Below are 16,959 nucleotides of genomic sequence, written 5' to 3'. Positions count from 1 at the left end.
ATCTATACCTCAAGTAGCATAAACCTCTGATACCATGCCATGGAGTTCATTAAGAGTGAATCAGCAATCACTTTTAGTTAATTGTATATATTTTTTGCCTGTTAAAACTTTTTTTTTTTTGGTAGTATTTGATTGGTCTGGACAAAAGAATGATCCCTTTGCAAAAGTAGCTGTACAGCAGAACTTGACAGTTATTAATACCTTGTAGTTGGTGCTACATAACTACTAAAGATAGCTGTCCCCTACCAGACTAGTTCCTATTATGGCTGTGTAGCTCATTCTCTTAAAGTGACAGTCTATCTAGATAATGAAAATTAGTTACTAATAGTATTATTCCACTGCCTTGCTAGTGACTTTTTTATGTTAAGCCTAACATAAAACTGGATCCTGCAAAATACTAGAAAATGTCAGTGTCCTTAAATCCTACCCAAAAGAACAGTACTGGCAGAGAAAGGAAAGCACTCAGAACACGTATTTGTCATGCACAGATTAGCACACATAGAAGGAATTAGTGCTCTTGGCTGGTTTGTATAGGAGCTCCCAGCTATGAAGGAATTTTTTATATCCAGCTCTATGCTATCTGGATATATATATATATATATATATATATATATATATATATATATGAATTTTCCTATGTGGATTTTATCACAGATTTTCAGTTCTCAAAAACTGGTGTTAATGAAGTGTAAGCAAAGCCAAAGAGACTAAATTTTGACAGTATTAATATCCATAAGGTTCATTTGGACTATTTTCTATTTGCTTATTTTCTGGTCTGCTTTTGAAGCATCACAGTGTTTGACAGCTAGATATTAAAAGCACTTAAAACAAAGCACTAAATTGGCAGATAAAGTAAGCCAATTCATTACAATATGCTGTGGAAAAAACAACTGTTTTGCTCTCCATATGGTAACATAAGGATCTAAAATCTTTATTGTAGAAACCAACTGATTATCAAGGTTGTGCTGGTACCTATTCAAGCCTTTTGGGTTTTGCTAGGGGTTAGTTTGTTTTAACCACTGTATTTAATAAACTGTAATAGCATTTCTGCTTCACAACAAAAACATGTATTTCATATAGTCAAATAAAATGCCAGCTCTGATAATCCAGTGAATCGGTATACATATGTTTAACTAGCTGTCAAATTCATCTATTTGTACATAGAAGTCCACAGCTTGAATAGGCAAACTGATAGTGGTATTCAGGTTTTGTCATATGAAACACCATGTGGAGTAACTGCAAATCTTCAGAGGGGCTATTCTGGAACACCAAAAAGCAGAACAGTGTTTCTTTCCCAGAGTTATGTTTGGTGTATGCCCTGCTGCCACACCTGACCTGGGCAACTCTGGAATAATTCTCCACTGAAACAGATTAGTGGGCAAAACTCAGAGAGCTAGTAACATCAAAAAGTATGTGGAAAGAACAAAAAGACCTTTTGTTTTGCAAGAAGCTAAGAACTTGCAGTTCTGCCCTAATTAATTTGTTAATGTTTAGGAGCACTGAAGTCCACAAATGCAAATTTTTGCAGCTGTCAAACTGGGCTTTTTTCAACAAGGCGAAATTTTTGACTCACACAGAAACTACAGGTGCTTGCAACTTTTGGACAGGAGGCCTCATTTCTGTTTTCCTTTACTTTTCCACCAGGTGTCACTCTGCCAACTTGAACGGTTTGTACTACAAAGGCCCCTACACTGCCGAGACAGACAACGGGATTGTTTGGTACACTTGGCATGGGTGGTGGTATTCTCTGAAATCTGTTGTCATGAAGGTCAGACCAGCAGACTTTGAACCTAATATTGTTTAAATATTTTATTAAGACGATTTATCTAGTTAATCTTTTAGCAAATCAATCTAAATTAAAACAGATGGGCAGATTGTTGCTTCTCATCTATGCATATATAAATCCAGAATAATTCCTCTACAACCAGTAGTTTTATGAGATGTAAATGAGAAGACAGTCTGACTTGTGAATCTGTAGATACAATATATTGACATTTGGACTTTACTGAAAGCCTAAATAACAAAATCTGCAACTAATTTTAATGTCAGCTCTGCTTTGAACATAGGCTACCATGATGCATATGTAGAGGGAAGTGTATTTCATGTGCAACTAAAATCTGGCATTTTAGAGGTTCTTAGTGCTTGACGCTACAGATATTTACTTTCTTTATATATCTGTAAGTCAAATGCCTTGTTCAGTCACTTCAAAGCGGTTCTTCCTCTAAGCCTGTTATCTTTTCCTTTTCCTACATCCTTGTCTTGGCTCCCTGGGCTTTCTCCCTTCTAAACTGAAGATCCACGTTTTTCTTGTACAAGAAAAATTGTAAGAGAGACTCTGCCTACCCCTAGCTTTTGTGCCTAGCACCACAATAGACTCCAATTGCCAGTAATAACAAGAATCGTTGATTAGTGCTTGCTGCCATGGAGAAGTTAGGAGCACTTCTAGAAATCTATCTGATGAAATGTAATCTATTTCTGCTGAGAAGATGCAAATTAAGATTTTAAAAAGCACATGGATCTGAGCCAAACTTGGGCACTTTTATTTTCCTCCTTCTCTAAAATAATTTTGCTTTTGTGGTTGGACTGTCAGTCTCTCTCTCTCTGTCCAAATACAGTTTTTGAACCTGGCAGCCGGTTTCAGTCAAGCTTAACATAATGGAAACTAACTTTTGGCAATCCATCAGTCAATTCATAACTACATTGATATGAATACAGGACAGCTGAATGATAATTCCCTGCATGGCCATTTTTCCTTCCATTTCCATCCTCCAAAACCAGAAGTTTGGCAAGAATTCTTGAAAGAATTGCATGGAATAAGGGAGGGAGGATGTGTAAAACAACTGGAGGGAAGAAAAGAGAGGTTCACATGAAACAGTTTCACTCAATTAGATAAATCAGATTACACCTAAACAAACAAACAAACAAAAAAAACCAACAAAAAACTACACACACAAAAAAAAGGAAAATAAGTAGAGAAAATATGGGTTCAGGCAGCTAAAAAACATTATAATGTAAAAATGCTGCTGATAAACATCTGCCTGGCCTGGCCTGTTCATATTAAATTATTTCCTCAACAGGTACGAACATGTTATAAGGTATTCTTTATTCTTACAAGACAGCAGAACAAAAGCCAGTTTATTTGTTCAGGCATTAGACAGAACAGCATAGTAACTCCCAAATAGATTAAAACAAATACACACCATTTGATACAAATCATATAACCAAATAGAAGAAGAATAAGAATCAAGGAAATAACAAGGGAAATGTTTTGTCAGTCATAATTTAATAAAGAACATAATGATAGCTACCAGCAATGTGTAATCAAAAATGTTTGTAATATTTGTTCAAGGGAAACACATTTATATTTTGAGTTGTCTACTTCTGTTTTCTTCCATTTGCTAAACATTTTGGAGATTGAAAGAATGGAAACCACAAGTCCAGGTGAATCAAATAAGCAGTGAAAGAACCTTATATGCTACAACATTTATTTTCCCTAAAACGTCTAGTGTGCATTGACAGAGCTGAGGTACTACAGTTTGGTGTACTGCTTTCCAGTGGAGACTCTTCTGTTCAGCGCTACTGCCTAGCTAAAGCCTACCTCTCACCACCATTCCCAAAACTGTTACTCCTGATACCAGTTCTTGAACCTCTTTTTAAAGGACAACATTTTGTTCTGTCAGAGCTACTCCTCCTTGCTTTTAGCAAAATGGTATACCCAGAAAGGGGAACCGAACCACAGCTTACCAGGTCTGTGAACAGTTTTCTCCTCATTAGCTCAGAAAGAATGAAAATGCAGCTTTTTATACCCTCTTTTTTTCTTTTCTTCAGTAGTAGGTTCTCTTTGGCAGTTGTGAAGGAGGTAGAAAGAACAGAAAAATTATCCAGGGAAGTACTTCATATCTAAATTTTCAAAAATTTCCACTTATTTCTGTCTTGTTTTTTTTAGTTCCCTATTAAGAGGTCAACTTAGAAAGCAAAAAATTGAGCTTTTCAAAACCAGAAGTTACTTTGAAATTAGTATGAGCACATGCTTGCTGCTTTCTCAGAGCAGGTCTGCGAATTGGAAAGTTGGCAAGGTTTCAAGCATTCCCAAAATTCATATGCAATATATGCTCAGAGAGAGAAAAGTTATAATTTTCTGTTAAAATGCTTGTTCAAAGAGAATGTAGAACTTTACAATGATAGTGTTTCTTTGATGCTTAATTATTTTTTTGTTGACTACATAGTATTAATCCAAAAATTATCTTTTCCAAGTACCTGAGGGTCATCTTAACCTTTGCTTAGTGCAGGATGAAATCCAGCTTGTCATTGCTATGTCTTCAGTAAACTATGACAGTTCCTCTTAATCCTACCCTAATGCTAAAAAGATTGCATCAAAACTGTAATGTTGATATCCAAACATTGATTAAACAACCCAGGGCCAAATTCATATGTTTATCTGCTTGCAGAAGAACCAAAATATGGCCTTTGCAAAACAACCACAACCCTGTAGCTCACTTTTTCCACCCTTCCTCAGCAACTTGTAAATACCTAAGTTTCTTTTACCTGTCTCCTATAGAATCTAAGCTTCCTTCCTTTCTTCTTTTCTTCCCTTCTTAATGACAGTTGGATCTTTAATCTTGTCCATGTTTTGCATACCTGTGAATGCCTGGTTTAAGGAACCTGGGTAGCTCTGAGGTTCTGCAGAAGCTGAGCAAAGGCTTGGAGGAGTTAAATAGTGTACTTAAGGCACCTAAAATGGCAGTTGGATCTCTAAATCTCTTGTGAGAATCAGTGTGCAACCTAGTTTATAATCACATTGGATTGAATTATTATAATGAATATATCACCCAACACCGTTTGCAGGAAAATAAACAGATTCGTCTTAAGAGTATATGGTTCTCACAAGTGATTACCTGAACTTCAGTGCATTCAATTTTGTTGTCCTTGCAAAAGGTCCCAAATAATTTTCAATCCACAATCTCTCATGTAATTGCAAAATTCTATTGCCACAGGAGCCACTGGGCTGGCACTTTATGCAACCCAACACATCATATTAAATTAGCTAAACACAGACAAGTGACAGATGAGCAGAAAGGCTTTTATGTTGGTGATACCCTGCACTAGATGGTGCTCTACCACCAATACCACATTTGTAAACTAGTACAAACGGTTCTCCAGATTAAGTTAATTATTAACTGACAGAAAACAAGTAAAAAATGTTTAACTGAATTTAGTCCTTAACTCACTTCTGAAATCATACATAAGTTCCTAAGGTTACCTAAGTCTTACGGAAATTCACAGCGTCTAATGAGGTTGAGGTACAGCACTTTTAGGCAGCTAAATTATGGGCTCTTTAATTTAAAAAGCCTTGCATTACAACAGTAGTTCATATCTTCTGCTGATCAGCAAGCAGCAACAAAACCGTGCAAGTTCCAAACACTACCTGAACTAACATACTGTATTCTTGCTACAGTTCTTCTACTGCTCTTCCCTGATGGGATCTCTTTCTACTTTTCACATCTCTACTACCCTGAATTTCAAGGGAACTTTACTGGAGTGAGGGAAGCCCATCTTTATATCATAACACAAATAATGAAGCATTTTAATGTTACTCATGATCAGGAAACAGAGATTTTGTGAACAGTTGTGGCAGCAGCAGGATGAAGTAAGTGCTTGTGCCATAGTGAATTCACTGCAGGGAGAGCAGGAAATCCATCTCCTGCCAAGATGCCATACACCCATCTGGGAAAAGCACCCTCCCTGAAATCAGTGGGTTATTCACGCAGTACTTAGCAAATGTAAAATTCATGCAGCATGTAATTGGTAGAAAGTCACTCTGTAGGCTAGTATCTAAGTTTGAATTATTAACACTTGCAAGATGTGAAGGGGATTTTAATGATTGTAATGCATTTCCTTTTTCTTATTTTCTAATAACTTTACATGACTTATTTTAAATATCCTATGGAAGTTTCTGAAATAATGCTACTTCAAATTGTTCCAGTACTCTGACACTGAATCCTCTCTACTTCTGTTATGCAGCATGCTTAATTAAAGATAGCAGCATGGTTCTCAACTACTCCTCTTACTGACTTTTCCTAACAAGGGGTTTAACAGCTTCTGACTTGGTTTTATTACACCTCTGACGCAGTACAGAAAAAAAAGAAAACAGAAAAATCATACCCATCTGGAAGAACACAAGTCACTCAACCTAAAATTTCTAAGGAAAAAGTTCTAGAGTATTGAAGGAAGGGAAGGGCTTCCTTTTTATGTTTACACAACTTGAAAAAAAAAAGTCATTAATAGCACAACTCAAAAAAAAAAATGTCATTAAGATTTGTAATCCATGACAATAAATTCTACTTTAGATTTTTCTTTAACTCTCCAGCATTAAACTAAAGCACTTGAGCCTCTAAACCTGGCATAGAAGTTTAATATATAAGATATGAACTGGACACCTTCCTAGCTATGTAATTCTCAACTTTTTTTTTTTCCTCTCTCTCCAGAAGAATGAGCAAAATGAATCTCATGCAAATCAACTCAGTTCAGAAAGGTTACACTGGGGATGAATTAGGCCCGACATCTGCTGCTCAAGCAGATCATTTACACTGTATCCCAAAGAAAACACGGCTTTAACAACAAATCGTTTTTATTATTCTAATACTTTCTCATTAAAAAGTTTATCAGCCATATTCATTATATAGCATTTTATAGGTAGTGTAGACCTGTAAGTCTGTATGTGCTCTGTAATTCATGATCAACAACCTTCTCCTGTGTTACCAGAACAACAAAAATATCTGTGCTTATGTCCAGCTAGAGCTGAAAAGAGATCTGAAGAGAGCTAGAAAGTAAGGAAGAGATTGCCCATGACATCTCAGACTTACTTGTTGATGCATGTGATAACAGGCTCTATACAGATCTATACAGATCTCACAATGGCTGTGTCATTTGTACACTAATTAACCGCAAAACCAAAATTTGAGGGAAATTAAGACATCCTGCAGCTTTTCAAAGAACTCCATCACTAAAGACAAGGAATGATCAGGCTGTCCAACACAGGAAGAGTTCCTGACAGAAGTAATTATGGTGTTATCAAATTCACTTTTGAAGTCTTCTGGTACATCGCAAAGGGTCTGCAGGGAAAATACGGACTTTCTTAGAGAACAGCAAATCACTATCACAGTGATTTCAGCAGGTGAAATATAATTTATGTGTATATTCACCTTTGTTTCTTACCTAATAGGCAGCATCTTCATCTAAAACAGCTTTAAAAAAATACTGAACTCTGTATCATAGACTTTGCTTATGAAAAGCTCTTACCAGAGAATACACAAGGAAACATGCCACATGATGTTTCTTTATAATATCAGTGAGAATACAGATATTTTTGAAGAACACAGTGGAAGCTGGTGTCTAGCAGTTTCCTTGTCTCTTTTTTTTTTTTTTTTTTTTTTTTTTTTACCTACAGTATCTCCTTTCAGTTGAATAGTGCTGGAACCAAAAATGTAAAATGAGACTCGAGAGAAGTCAGCTGCTAATAAAAGGTTCCACTGTCCTTTCTTGCTGACCCACTAATTTAAATGCAAGCAACTCTGATGTGATACCAGAGAAAGCCTTCTTTGGGGTGTATTTATCCTTACACATTAAATCAAAGAAGTTCCATCAGACTGCTTCTTGGAAGTGTTATAACATAAATCTTCAGCTACAAATGCATTTCTTCAATTATATGATAAAAACAAATATTTTAAGGAAAGCCTCTATTAGTCTCAGAAAGAAAAAAGTACTGCACTACTGTTAAATATTTAACTGCCTGTTTTACCATCAAGGAGTCCAGCCATAGTGAGAAGAGAACAAGTGACTAAAATGAAAATCCCTTTTCTGGGACATACAGATTTTGAAAGGCAGGGAAAATGTGGAACCATTCTGACTCATGAATCTAATTTTCCTAATATGAAGAAGAATACAACCTAAATGTATGCATTTTCACTTTAAGAAGTGGAACCAGGACTTTATAGATGTAAGAGTGAGAAGGAATGCTTGTCCCCATCACCTCTGATTTTCTCTGTATCATGGGGCAAGTCACTGAACTCTTTGATACTCTCCTTATGTATGAGAAATATGATTTAACCATTTTATAGAGCACTTTGGAAACTCCTCAGGAAACATGTAATTCAAGGACTCCATTTTATTCTATTACTAGCCTAGGCTACTAGTTCTGGCTGATCCCTGTCTATAATCAGGAATCATCAGGTTTTTCACTTGGATAAAACCTCATGAGCAGCAGTTTCTAAACTATATACAACATAGGAAGAGAGGTTAAGGCTTTTATGGCCTGTCTTGCATACTGTTTAAGCCTTCTGTTTCAGAAGCATTCTCCACAGTGATGAATTCAGTCTCTGGGAAAGGTGTACTGCACAAGTATTTCACAGCATATTTAAAATTCCCAGAGTTGTCCCTGAAAGATTACATTTGCTTTCTTACATCCAAGCTGTGTATTTAAAGGAAAGAAGTGCTGACTATAGCAGAAGGCTCCACTATACTTAGCCCATATGGTCTTCAGTTTCTAGACTGGCATGATTAATTAAGAAAGTCTGCAGCTTCAACTTCCATAGAGATAGCAGTGCTGAAGAGCAGGAAGTAATCAGCTCTAGTTGGCATCACCATCCATTATATCAGTATTCACAGAGAGAGACAGAATCAGTAACTCTTAGTAAGAGCACTGCCTGTTGTAGCCATTTTAAACACACTGCAAGCTGCTCATTGTAAATGGCAAATGAAATCCAGAAGGACAAATCAATGTGCATAGTAGGGTATTTCAGTCAGTGTTCTGTGATATATACAAAGTAGGGGAAAAAAATCAGGCACACAGGGATTCCTTGAAGAATTCTAGTAATACATAGGAGCTTAGAAAATGCTATTTGTTACTACAGTTTGCATTCAGACTGTGGAAAATTATAAAAATGGACAAATGCCCACTAACAGGAGGCTGAGCAAGAGCTTGTGGTTAAGAGGGCGCCATGTGGGACAGCAGAGATGACTACTCTTCCGCTGCACATTCCAGCTCTGACTCAGAAGGTCATCACAATAGAAAACATACATGTTTTTAGAATCCTGTGTGCAAATAAGCTGACTTCTGCCTTCAAAAGATTCTGACACTGCATCTTAGTGGCTTATCTACATGCTAGCCTTAAGTTCAGCTAAGAAAAAGCAAGTAGCTAGCACTGAAGAAACTAATATGTTCATTCCTACTTCAATTTACCTTTTCTTCCTATACAGGACTACTGACCTATCAGAAAAAGGAACTGAAGTGAAAACAAAGAACAAAATAGATTACCCAGAGAATGTTAGTGTTAATGATTTTGTAACTTTGTGTGTTTGGCTTTTTCTTTTTTGTTACAATCCATTATACTTCCAATTAATCCTTAGACTGCACAATAGCCAAAATAACACATCTAAAATATTAATTCAAAATTTGTTTTATTAATAACTAATTTGTTTACAATGGCTTTACAGTATGAAATATCAGCAACACACAATTTCACAGATAAATCCTAGTGCATCCCAGGTGAAGAGTGCTGTAAACACATAATACATGTGTGACCTTTCTCATTCACCTGCAGTTTTCCAACAAAATAATGTTGTTCTTATTTCAGATGCACCTGATTCAACAGTAATCTTGTCCAATTTGTACAGTCACATGGCTTGAACCCTAGACAGGACTAAGTTTTCTTATGTAAGGCCTGTCCAGTCATTAAAACTATGCCAAGAACAACAGTCTTGCAGGCTGTTGCATTTAAGTTGTGGGGTTTATTCCCTAGCAAAGTTTATTTGGTCAGTTAGAACAAGTATCGTGGAAGCAGAAATAATACATCAGACCTGTTCTAAGGAAAATAAGGATCGTTTTAGACATGAGTTCATGTAAGACCTTTAAGTGATCTATGTTGCAGTGGAAAACATGGACTAAACCACATCAAGTACAAATAAGAATTTTAATTTTTTTTCCTATTGGATTGTTTTCACTCTAAATTCCATATGGGTTTTCTCATCTTCTTCCCTTTGGCTTGTGTTACCACCCAGGAGGGAAAAAAATCCTAAATTTACATTCATTTTCTTGCTCCCATTGGATGCATACAATTTATTTAAAATGACATGCAGAAAAGGCTTGTTTTGTGTTTTCTCTAATTGTTTTCCCCCAGTCTCTCATTGTCCATTCAGTAACCTTTCACGCATACAGAACAGCATTCATTTTCAATCACCAAATCAAAAGCACATGCTGTCCCTTCATTAATGTTAGAATTCATCTGTCCATATTGGTTGGAGAGGAGGAGGAAAAAGAAAAGGAAAGGTTTTCATTCTCCACTTACATGGCTTTTCACCTTTAGCAGTTCCCTTTTGAGTAGTCAGTGCTAAATTCTGCCATAGGCTGCTGCAACAGATCTTCCTCACAGCATTGTTTTGTTCTACCCTGTCTCAGCAACGCTCAGATGGGGACATCTTGTTGCCACACAGAACAAGTTTCAAGCTTTTCCTATTATGTTAGTACAAGTTTGTGTTTAGTAACCACTACCTTTATCACAATTACTCTCATTTCTTTGTTGTTTCTGTCCACTTACATACACCATTCCTCCTTCTAAACAGGACTGTTCCAGCTAGTATGAACATTGGCATAACTTGCAATAGTAAGGTGCTGCGTGTCTAATGAATACATATTTTGCATACACAGAGATCTGAAACCCATAAAAGCTTACTGAAAGACCAGAAAAAAAATTACTGATGAAACAGAGCCTAAGCAAAGAGCAGTGTGGTACGCTACATTACACTATCTTGTGAGCTCAGAAGCAGCATCAAGTCAGCACCTATTAACAACTCACTATGCATCAGCTGGTCTGCAGAAATTGTCAGTGTGTATTACTTTGCATTTGCTATAGGCAAAATCGGCAAACTGCATGCAAGTTAGCTTAGACTTCTCTCCTGTCGCAACAAGTCACAACACCATATGTATTGGCTGCTGACTAAGAGCCTATTCATCCCCATGTCCACATTTACCACTGTGCAAATGATACTTATTAAACTCTGCTAACTTAATCTCACATCCAAGCCTCACATAGCTGACCTGCTACAGATAAGAATGGAATTGGTTTTACTTCAACAAAATTTTATTTCTTCAAAACATTGTCTGTAGTGAGTTAGTAATGAAACCACTGAAAAGTAGGAAAAGAAACTGGTTGTGTAACCTTTTCCTTCTACTAGTGTCCCTTAAATAAGTCTTAGTGCAAATAATTCTTCCTCTCTGTTAACCAGTGTTTATATAGCTGAAGGCAAGCATATTTTAGAGCTGTTGCAGAGGCATAGCCTGTAAAGGCTCAGAAGCACTTGTTTCCTGGCAATAAACACTTTCAAATAGGTCTGTGCAAGTGTCTTCCTTGAATTTTATCTTCACCTTCATTTCTTTCCCACAGATGGTTGCTTGAACAGAAAAGATCTTAAGGACAACTTTTAGAAGCAAGGGTATTTTCCTTTAAAGAAAACAAAGAAAGAAGCAAAGAAACAATCAGTAATAGAAAAAAAGTAAGAATATGTGATGCTGGCTGCTTTTCATCCTGCACTCAAGACTGAAAATCTCCACTCCCTGTTCGCTGTCTCTAATAGCTAGATTATCTCCCACTCCTCCAGCTTCTGACTCATCTGCCAGCATCTTGTTGGGAAAGCTCCTTCAGTTTCTCCTCTAATTTTCTACAGGGTGCCACGGAAATTTGTTATCAGCCACTGTCTATTGCACCAAGTAGTCCCACCTGCAAAGAGATCCAGCTAGCATAGCTAGGCATATTTTTCACAGGTCTCTTCCTCTCTCTCTTTCCTCTGACCAAGTCATTCACCAGGTTAGTGATCTTGTGGTTATTTAAATATCAGCTCCAGTTCAACATGACTGAAAACCAGGATTTTCTTTCTGTTCAGCCATTTCTTAACATCTGTCAAGAACACCACTATATTTTCTTAGGAAGTGGGCAGGTTTGGCTGGAAATCTTCACATTGTGGCAATATATGAATCTCAACGATCTTCACACGATCTATGATTTAATCTTTCCTAGCAGCCAGTCTCCCAGCCAGCAACCTTTTTCAAGGTTTAGCCATCTTCTTTGCTGTAATATCCCTCCCCTATTGCCTTGATAAAGGCAAGTAGCTTCTCAATTGTGCTAACACGGATTGAAAATACCATTTTAAAGATAACTCTGCTAGGCTGTCATGTTCACTATATGGTCTTTATTTTTCCTCTCAGAATAGATAAATAACCACATTTGGTATTTTTGCATGAATCCGCTTATGTGAAAGTATGTTTGCTTAGGAAACAGCATATATGGAAAACACCAAGGGGTAACAATTGTAGGTGCAAAACAGTAAAGTTGTCATTCTGCATATGACTATGTAAGCTTATTGAAATGACACTAAAGAAGTAAGGGGGAAAAATTAGTCAATTCTTTTTCTAACTGGAAAAAATAGAAAAGTAACTAAAATAGTCTAGAAGAATAATATACAAATTCTCAATCACTAATATCAGGAAGGAAAAAAACACTCCTATCTAGATTTCTCAAAATATTGATAGGAATATAACTGTTAAACTGGTATCTGAACTCCACAGAAGATGAAACTGTTTTCCTTATTTATTTGCCGTAAGAAAATGCTTCCAAAAATTATTGAACAGAGTTGTTCATATGAATTGTGCTAAAAACCATGAGCCAATTCTTTAATGTGCATTTAAGAATAATGGAAGGAATAAATAATTAATAACACAAACAATGTAGGGGTTTATCTAACAGATAATGGCCCACAAAAGCAAGAATTTTATTACATTAGGGAATCAAGTGAACTACAATTAGTCTAATGGTTAAAGCATTAGGAGTATTTTCTAGTTCTCCACCAGTGCTGCTTGTAAGTAGAGGAGTGAAACTTGTTTTTGTGAAAAGCATATGAAAAAAAAAAATCACTTAAGGGATTAATTTAGCCCAGAGATCTGTGATGTGTTCACCAATACTTTTTGTGGGGATACCCACAGTCTGTCTGATTCCCTTCTGAACTGTGGAGGAGAAATACCAAGGATTCTTAGAATGGTATTACTTGTAGCCATTACAGGTACAATTACCAGTAAAATTACAAGATCCAGCCCAAATTACCATCCAAAGACATTTTCAACATTTTCAGCAGGACTACTCCTAATGATTTTCTCTAGCATACATCATCAGTATGTTGTCAAAGCAGGAAGTATACAATTTTATTCAAATAGGCCTTGGGCAGAAAAGAAGTCATATGAATGTGAAGTGTGTGGTAGCAAAAATTAAAGAATATTCATTGTAATTGAGCCTCAGAAGATAATGAAGACTTTCAACTGTAGTGCTATACTTTTCTTCCACCAAAATTGGCACTGGCCTCCAGAAAGGTTTGCTTTATTTTATGCAGTACTTTAAATGTAGTCAGCATAAGCAAACAAAGGGGAACAGTACTTACCACTTGCCAAGGAAATTAAATGCAGTTATCGATGTTCATTACATGTCTCCACTGGCCCTCTCCCCACCTTAAAAAAAAATAAAAAATCACAACAGACAGAGTACATTAACCTCTGGACTGCTGGAATTATACCTGACAGAAGTCAGCCTCGTGATGCCAAGGATTACCTGTGAACACATTGCTGTGTAGCATGAACAAATCCACAACATGGTGTTTTCCCAGACACAGCCAAGACAAGATGTACCTATAAATCTACCACAGGCCAAGCTGTCACAACATTAAGAGCTGCAACCCCCAAGTTCTGGTGCCAGTTTCCTAGCCAGGAGCCCCCAGCTCTGGGCCAGGTACCCCCACTCCCCACCATGTCAGAAGCATCCACACCTTGGACCAGAATCTCTAATAGCCAGCATGAGAAGCACCCGAGTTGCCAATTACTGACACCATAACCCTAACCTTCTTGGCATCTAAAGCATTTAATTCTTGGGTTATGCTGGAGCAGGGTCTGCATTTAGACTTTGGCATCTTTCAAAAGCATGGCTGGAGGATGGAGAGGTCCCCTCAGCAGCTAAACAGGTAGAGCTTAGACCTGGAGAGTCCTGAGGACAACACTGAATCCCTAGCCAGCACTTCCCAGGATGTCACCAGGCCAGAGGCTAGCTGGGAGGAATGCCTTTCATTGTGCCTGCTGAAAGGCTGTTATTCTAAACAAACTAATACACATTCATTGGGCCAGGGAAGCAAGGCATCACTTTGCAGTGCAACAACTGAGGTATCTAGCTGGGAGAGGGAAATCTGAATTTCAATCCCTGTTACAAGACTGCTTTTCTAGCTGATTACCATATAATATTAAAGTACACAAGCTGAGTGAGTTCCCTAATAACCTATTCAAAACCATCCATTACCTTGGATACCAACAGGACACAGACTTGGCAGTCCTGTGCTGCTGCATTTTTACTGCTATTGATACTCAAGTTACCTGGTACTGTTTCAAATTATTTACACCTGCTGCAATCATATCTATTATTAAAGACAGACATACACCCATCTCAGTGTAGTTTTGGGTTTTTTTTCCAGCCCCTTCAGAGGTGTTTGTGGAACTTATTCCTGACTAACTCCTCTTAACAAGAAATAAGGAGAGAATATAAAATCTGTCTGTAACCAATTCTTCTGTTTCCCGCCTGCTGTGATAGTCACCCCTTGCTCTGATCTCTCCAATTCTTTCCCATGCTTTAGTCCTCTTGATTACCTTCCCCCTCGTCATCCTTTGTCTTCCATGTCTCTTCCTCATGTAAGTTTTTCTGCCTTTCTTCCCTTTTCTTTTTTCCTTTCCTCCTTTTTCAACATTAAGTGACATGATACTGCAGTCTTCCTCCTACATTTATGAAACTGAAAATGCATGGACCAGAAGAGCTGAGGAAGGAAAAATAAGGCAGAGAAGAGAAAGTCACTTCATGGCTACTTAGCAAGAGAAGAAAGGGCTGTTACAAGATTTCGATCAGAACAACTGATTCCAACAGGTTTTGATTAGAATCCTAGGAAAAGGACTTCCAAGAGCAAATGATGCAAAAAAGGTAAATTACACAGACCTCAGTGGCCTCTCTAGTTCCTCCTCCTTCTTTGCATTGAGAGTCCTTGGCCACTTTGAAATCCTCCTTGATGAGATTTGACAAAATTGTCAAATTTGTGCAGTGATTTCAACTTTTGTCATCAACCTGAATACCATCTTCCCAGTTGGGAAGATATTAAAGACATGCCAGTGCCACTATTCCGAATTTCCTCATTATTATAGCATTTTAAAAGAATCCAAGTCTCTGGTTTTTAAATTGATTTTTTCTTCCCTTGATTACTGCTGTATGAAAGGCCTAGACAAACAACAAGACCAGGAAAAATGAAAGAGCCATCAGAGTGGAATGGTTGCAGCGACTGCTGAATGAACTGTGATCTTTGGATAGGATAAAGATCTTTGGTGGGATAAAGATCAACATGACAAGCTTTCAGCTGTAGCAATCAGTCGATACTTTCCAGACCATCCACACAGTGACAAAGAGAGAGGCATTTTTAAGTTGTAATTGAGATTAGCCTTGATACATATAGTTGGAGCCATGCCTGTGAACTTTGCTAAAAGGCTGGCTATGTAAACCATCTAACACTCAGTTTCACATGAGCTGTGATCTAATGACACCACAAAAATCTCACAATGTCCCTTGCTCCACACGTCCAGCCACAGCAGCAGACTCATGCCAGGGTGCTTCAGCTATGCTACTGAAGGGTTTGCTTCCCAAGGTCTGCAGCACCGTACAGACCCTCACTACAGACTGGCATTATTCCCTCTCGGGATGTCCAAGTCTTGTACAGTGCTCATCCTTGTAGCCCCAGAGCACTCTTGCTCTAATGTGGCTCACTAGATTTGCTGTCACGTGCTAACTGAAAGCCCATGAATAATACTACTGACTCCAGCACGCTTTGGACGAAGCCCATAAAGATGGGAAAGATTGCTTTTCATGGATGGGAATAAAATATTTTGTTTGTTACTACTAAGCTAACCACAATAAAAATAAATAGTTCTCTTTCATGTGGTGGTGAAACAAAGCAATCATGCTATATTCCTTTTTTAATTATTAGGTTGAAAGATTCAGTGTCTTCCTGGCATGCTTAATTCTGAATCATATTCATCACATATATAAATAGCCAGCAACTGTATATAGTAGTGGAGGGGAAGGTCAGGGAATTAGCTTGATGTTAAGAAAGCATTTCCTATGGAGTCACCAAATCTGTCCTGGATACAGATTCCTACGTTGGCACACAGGGAACCCAGAGGCTGCTGTGCCCTCGTGCACCAGACACACCGGGTAAGAGTGTCCAGCCTTTCTGGCATTTGAAAGCTTCTCCTCCTTGGACATTGCATAGGCAAAACTTACTTTTGGGGGCTTTGTAAAGGTGAGTAAAAGATCTTCCTTCTCTACCTCCTGTTATGGGTAGCACCACCAGCTGAAGACACTGCTTTGGTGCTGAGTAGCTACTCCATGGGGTCTGGGACACTGCCACAGGATGTACTTTCCCCAGCAAACCCCCGAAGAGGACAGATCCTGGAGGGAAGCGGTGACTCTACTACCACTCAAATCCAGGACACTGAGCACAAAGCAATACTGCAGACAGGGCGCTAAAAGGCAGAGTTAAAGTTGTGGCCAGTCACTACTAAACTCAAATGCTTTGCACGTGGTTTGCACTTGTAAACTATTTTGCATAAATGCAAAGGTTTAGCACAAGTCCAGCACTGCGCAGCTCAGGCCATCGGGAAAATTAAGCTAGAACCTCCTGGGGTGTTCTCTTGTCCTAACCTGGCCGCTGCCTCCGCGTTGCTCTGCACCACCACGCGAACCCCAGGCCCACGGCCGCTCTCAGCTGACCCCGGAGGCACTGCCTGCGTGTTCCACGCTCCCTGGTGCGGGAGGGCAGCAGTGGGCCCGGCGGGGCCAGCCA

At 38.2% G+C, this 16,959-nt stretch overlaps 1 protein-coding gene and 1 long non-coding RNA gene across 12 annotated transcripts in view; one reads left to right on the top strand and one right to left on the bottom strand.

Moving 5' to 3' along the window:
* Positions 1 to 2,914, top strand: part of FGL1 (fibrinogen like 1) — a 30,711-nt gene extending 27,797 nt beyond the window's left edge. For all 11 annotated transcript variants that reach the window (XM_026847246.1, XM_026847242.1, XM_026847247.1 and 8 more), the window contains one exon: positions 1,645 to 2,914. In XM_026847246.1, coding sequence (XP_026703047.1) covers positions 1,645 to 1,804 — 160 coding nt within the window. In that variant the 3' untranslated portion in view covers positions 1,805 to 2,914. The remainder of the gene's footprint in view (positions 1 to 1,644) is intronic.
* A 5,650-nt stretch (positions 2,915 to 8,564) lies between these two features.
* On the bottom strand, positions 8,565 to 16,614 carry LOC113479399. The gene is made up of 3 exons (XR_003398245.1): positions 16,398 to 16,614; positions 13,480 to 14,889; positions 8,565 to 11,495 (listed from the first exon to the last, which is right to left on the bottom strand). It is a non-coding gene; the product is annotated as an uncharacterized LOC113479399 (long non-coding RNA).
* Positions 16,615 to 16,959: the final 345 nt, after the last annotated feature.

Source organism: Athene cunicularia (assembly GCF_003259725.1).
Source record: "Athene cunicularia isolate RWA chromosome 4 unlocalized genomic scaffold, athCun1 chr4_part1, whole genome shotgun sequence".
Lineage (NCBI taxonomy): Eukaryota > Metazoa > Chordata > Aves > Strigiformes > Strigidae > Athene > Athene cunicularia.
The sequence above is the reverse complement of the archived record's forward strand: the minus strand, read 5'-3'. Positions and strand labels throughout refer to the sequence as shown.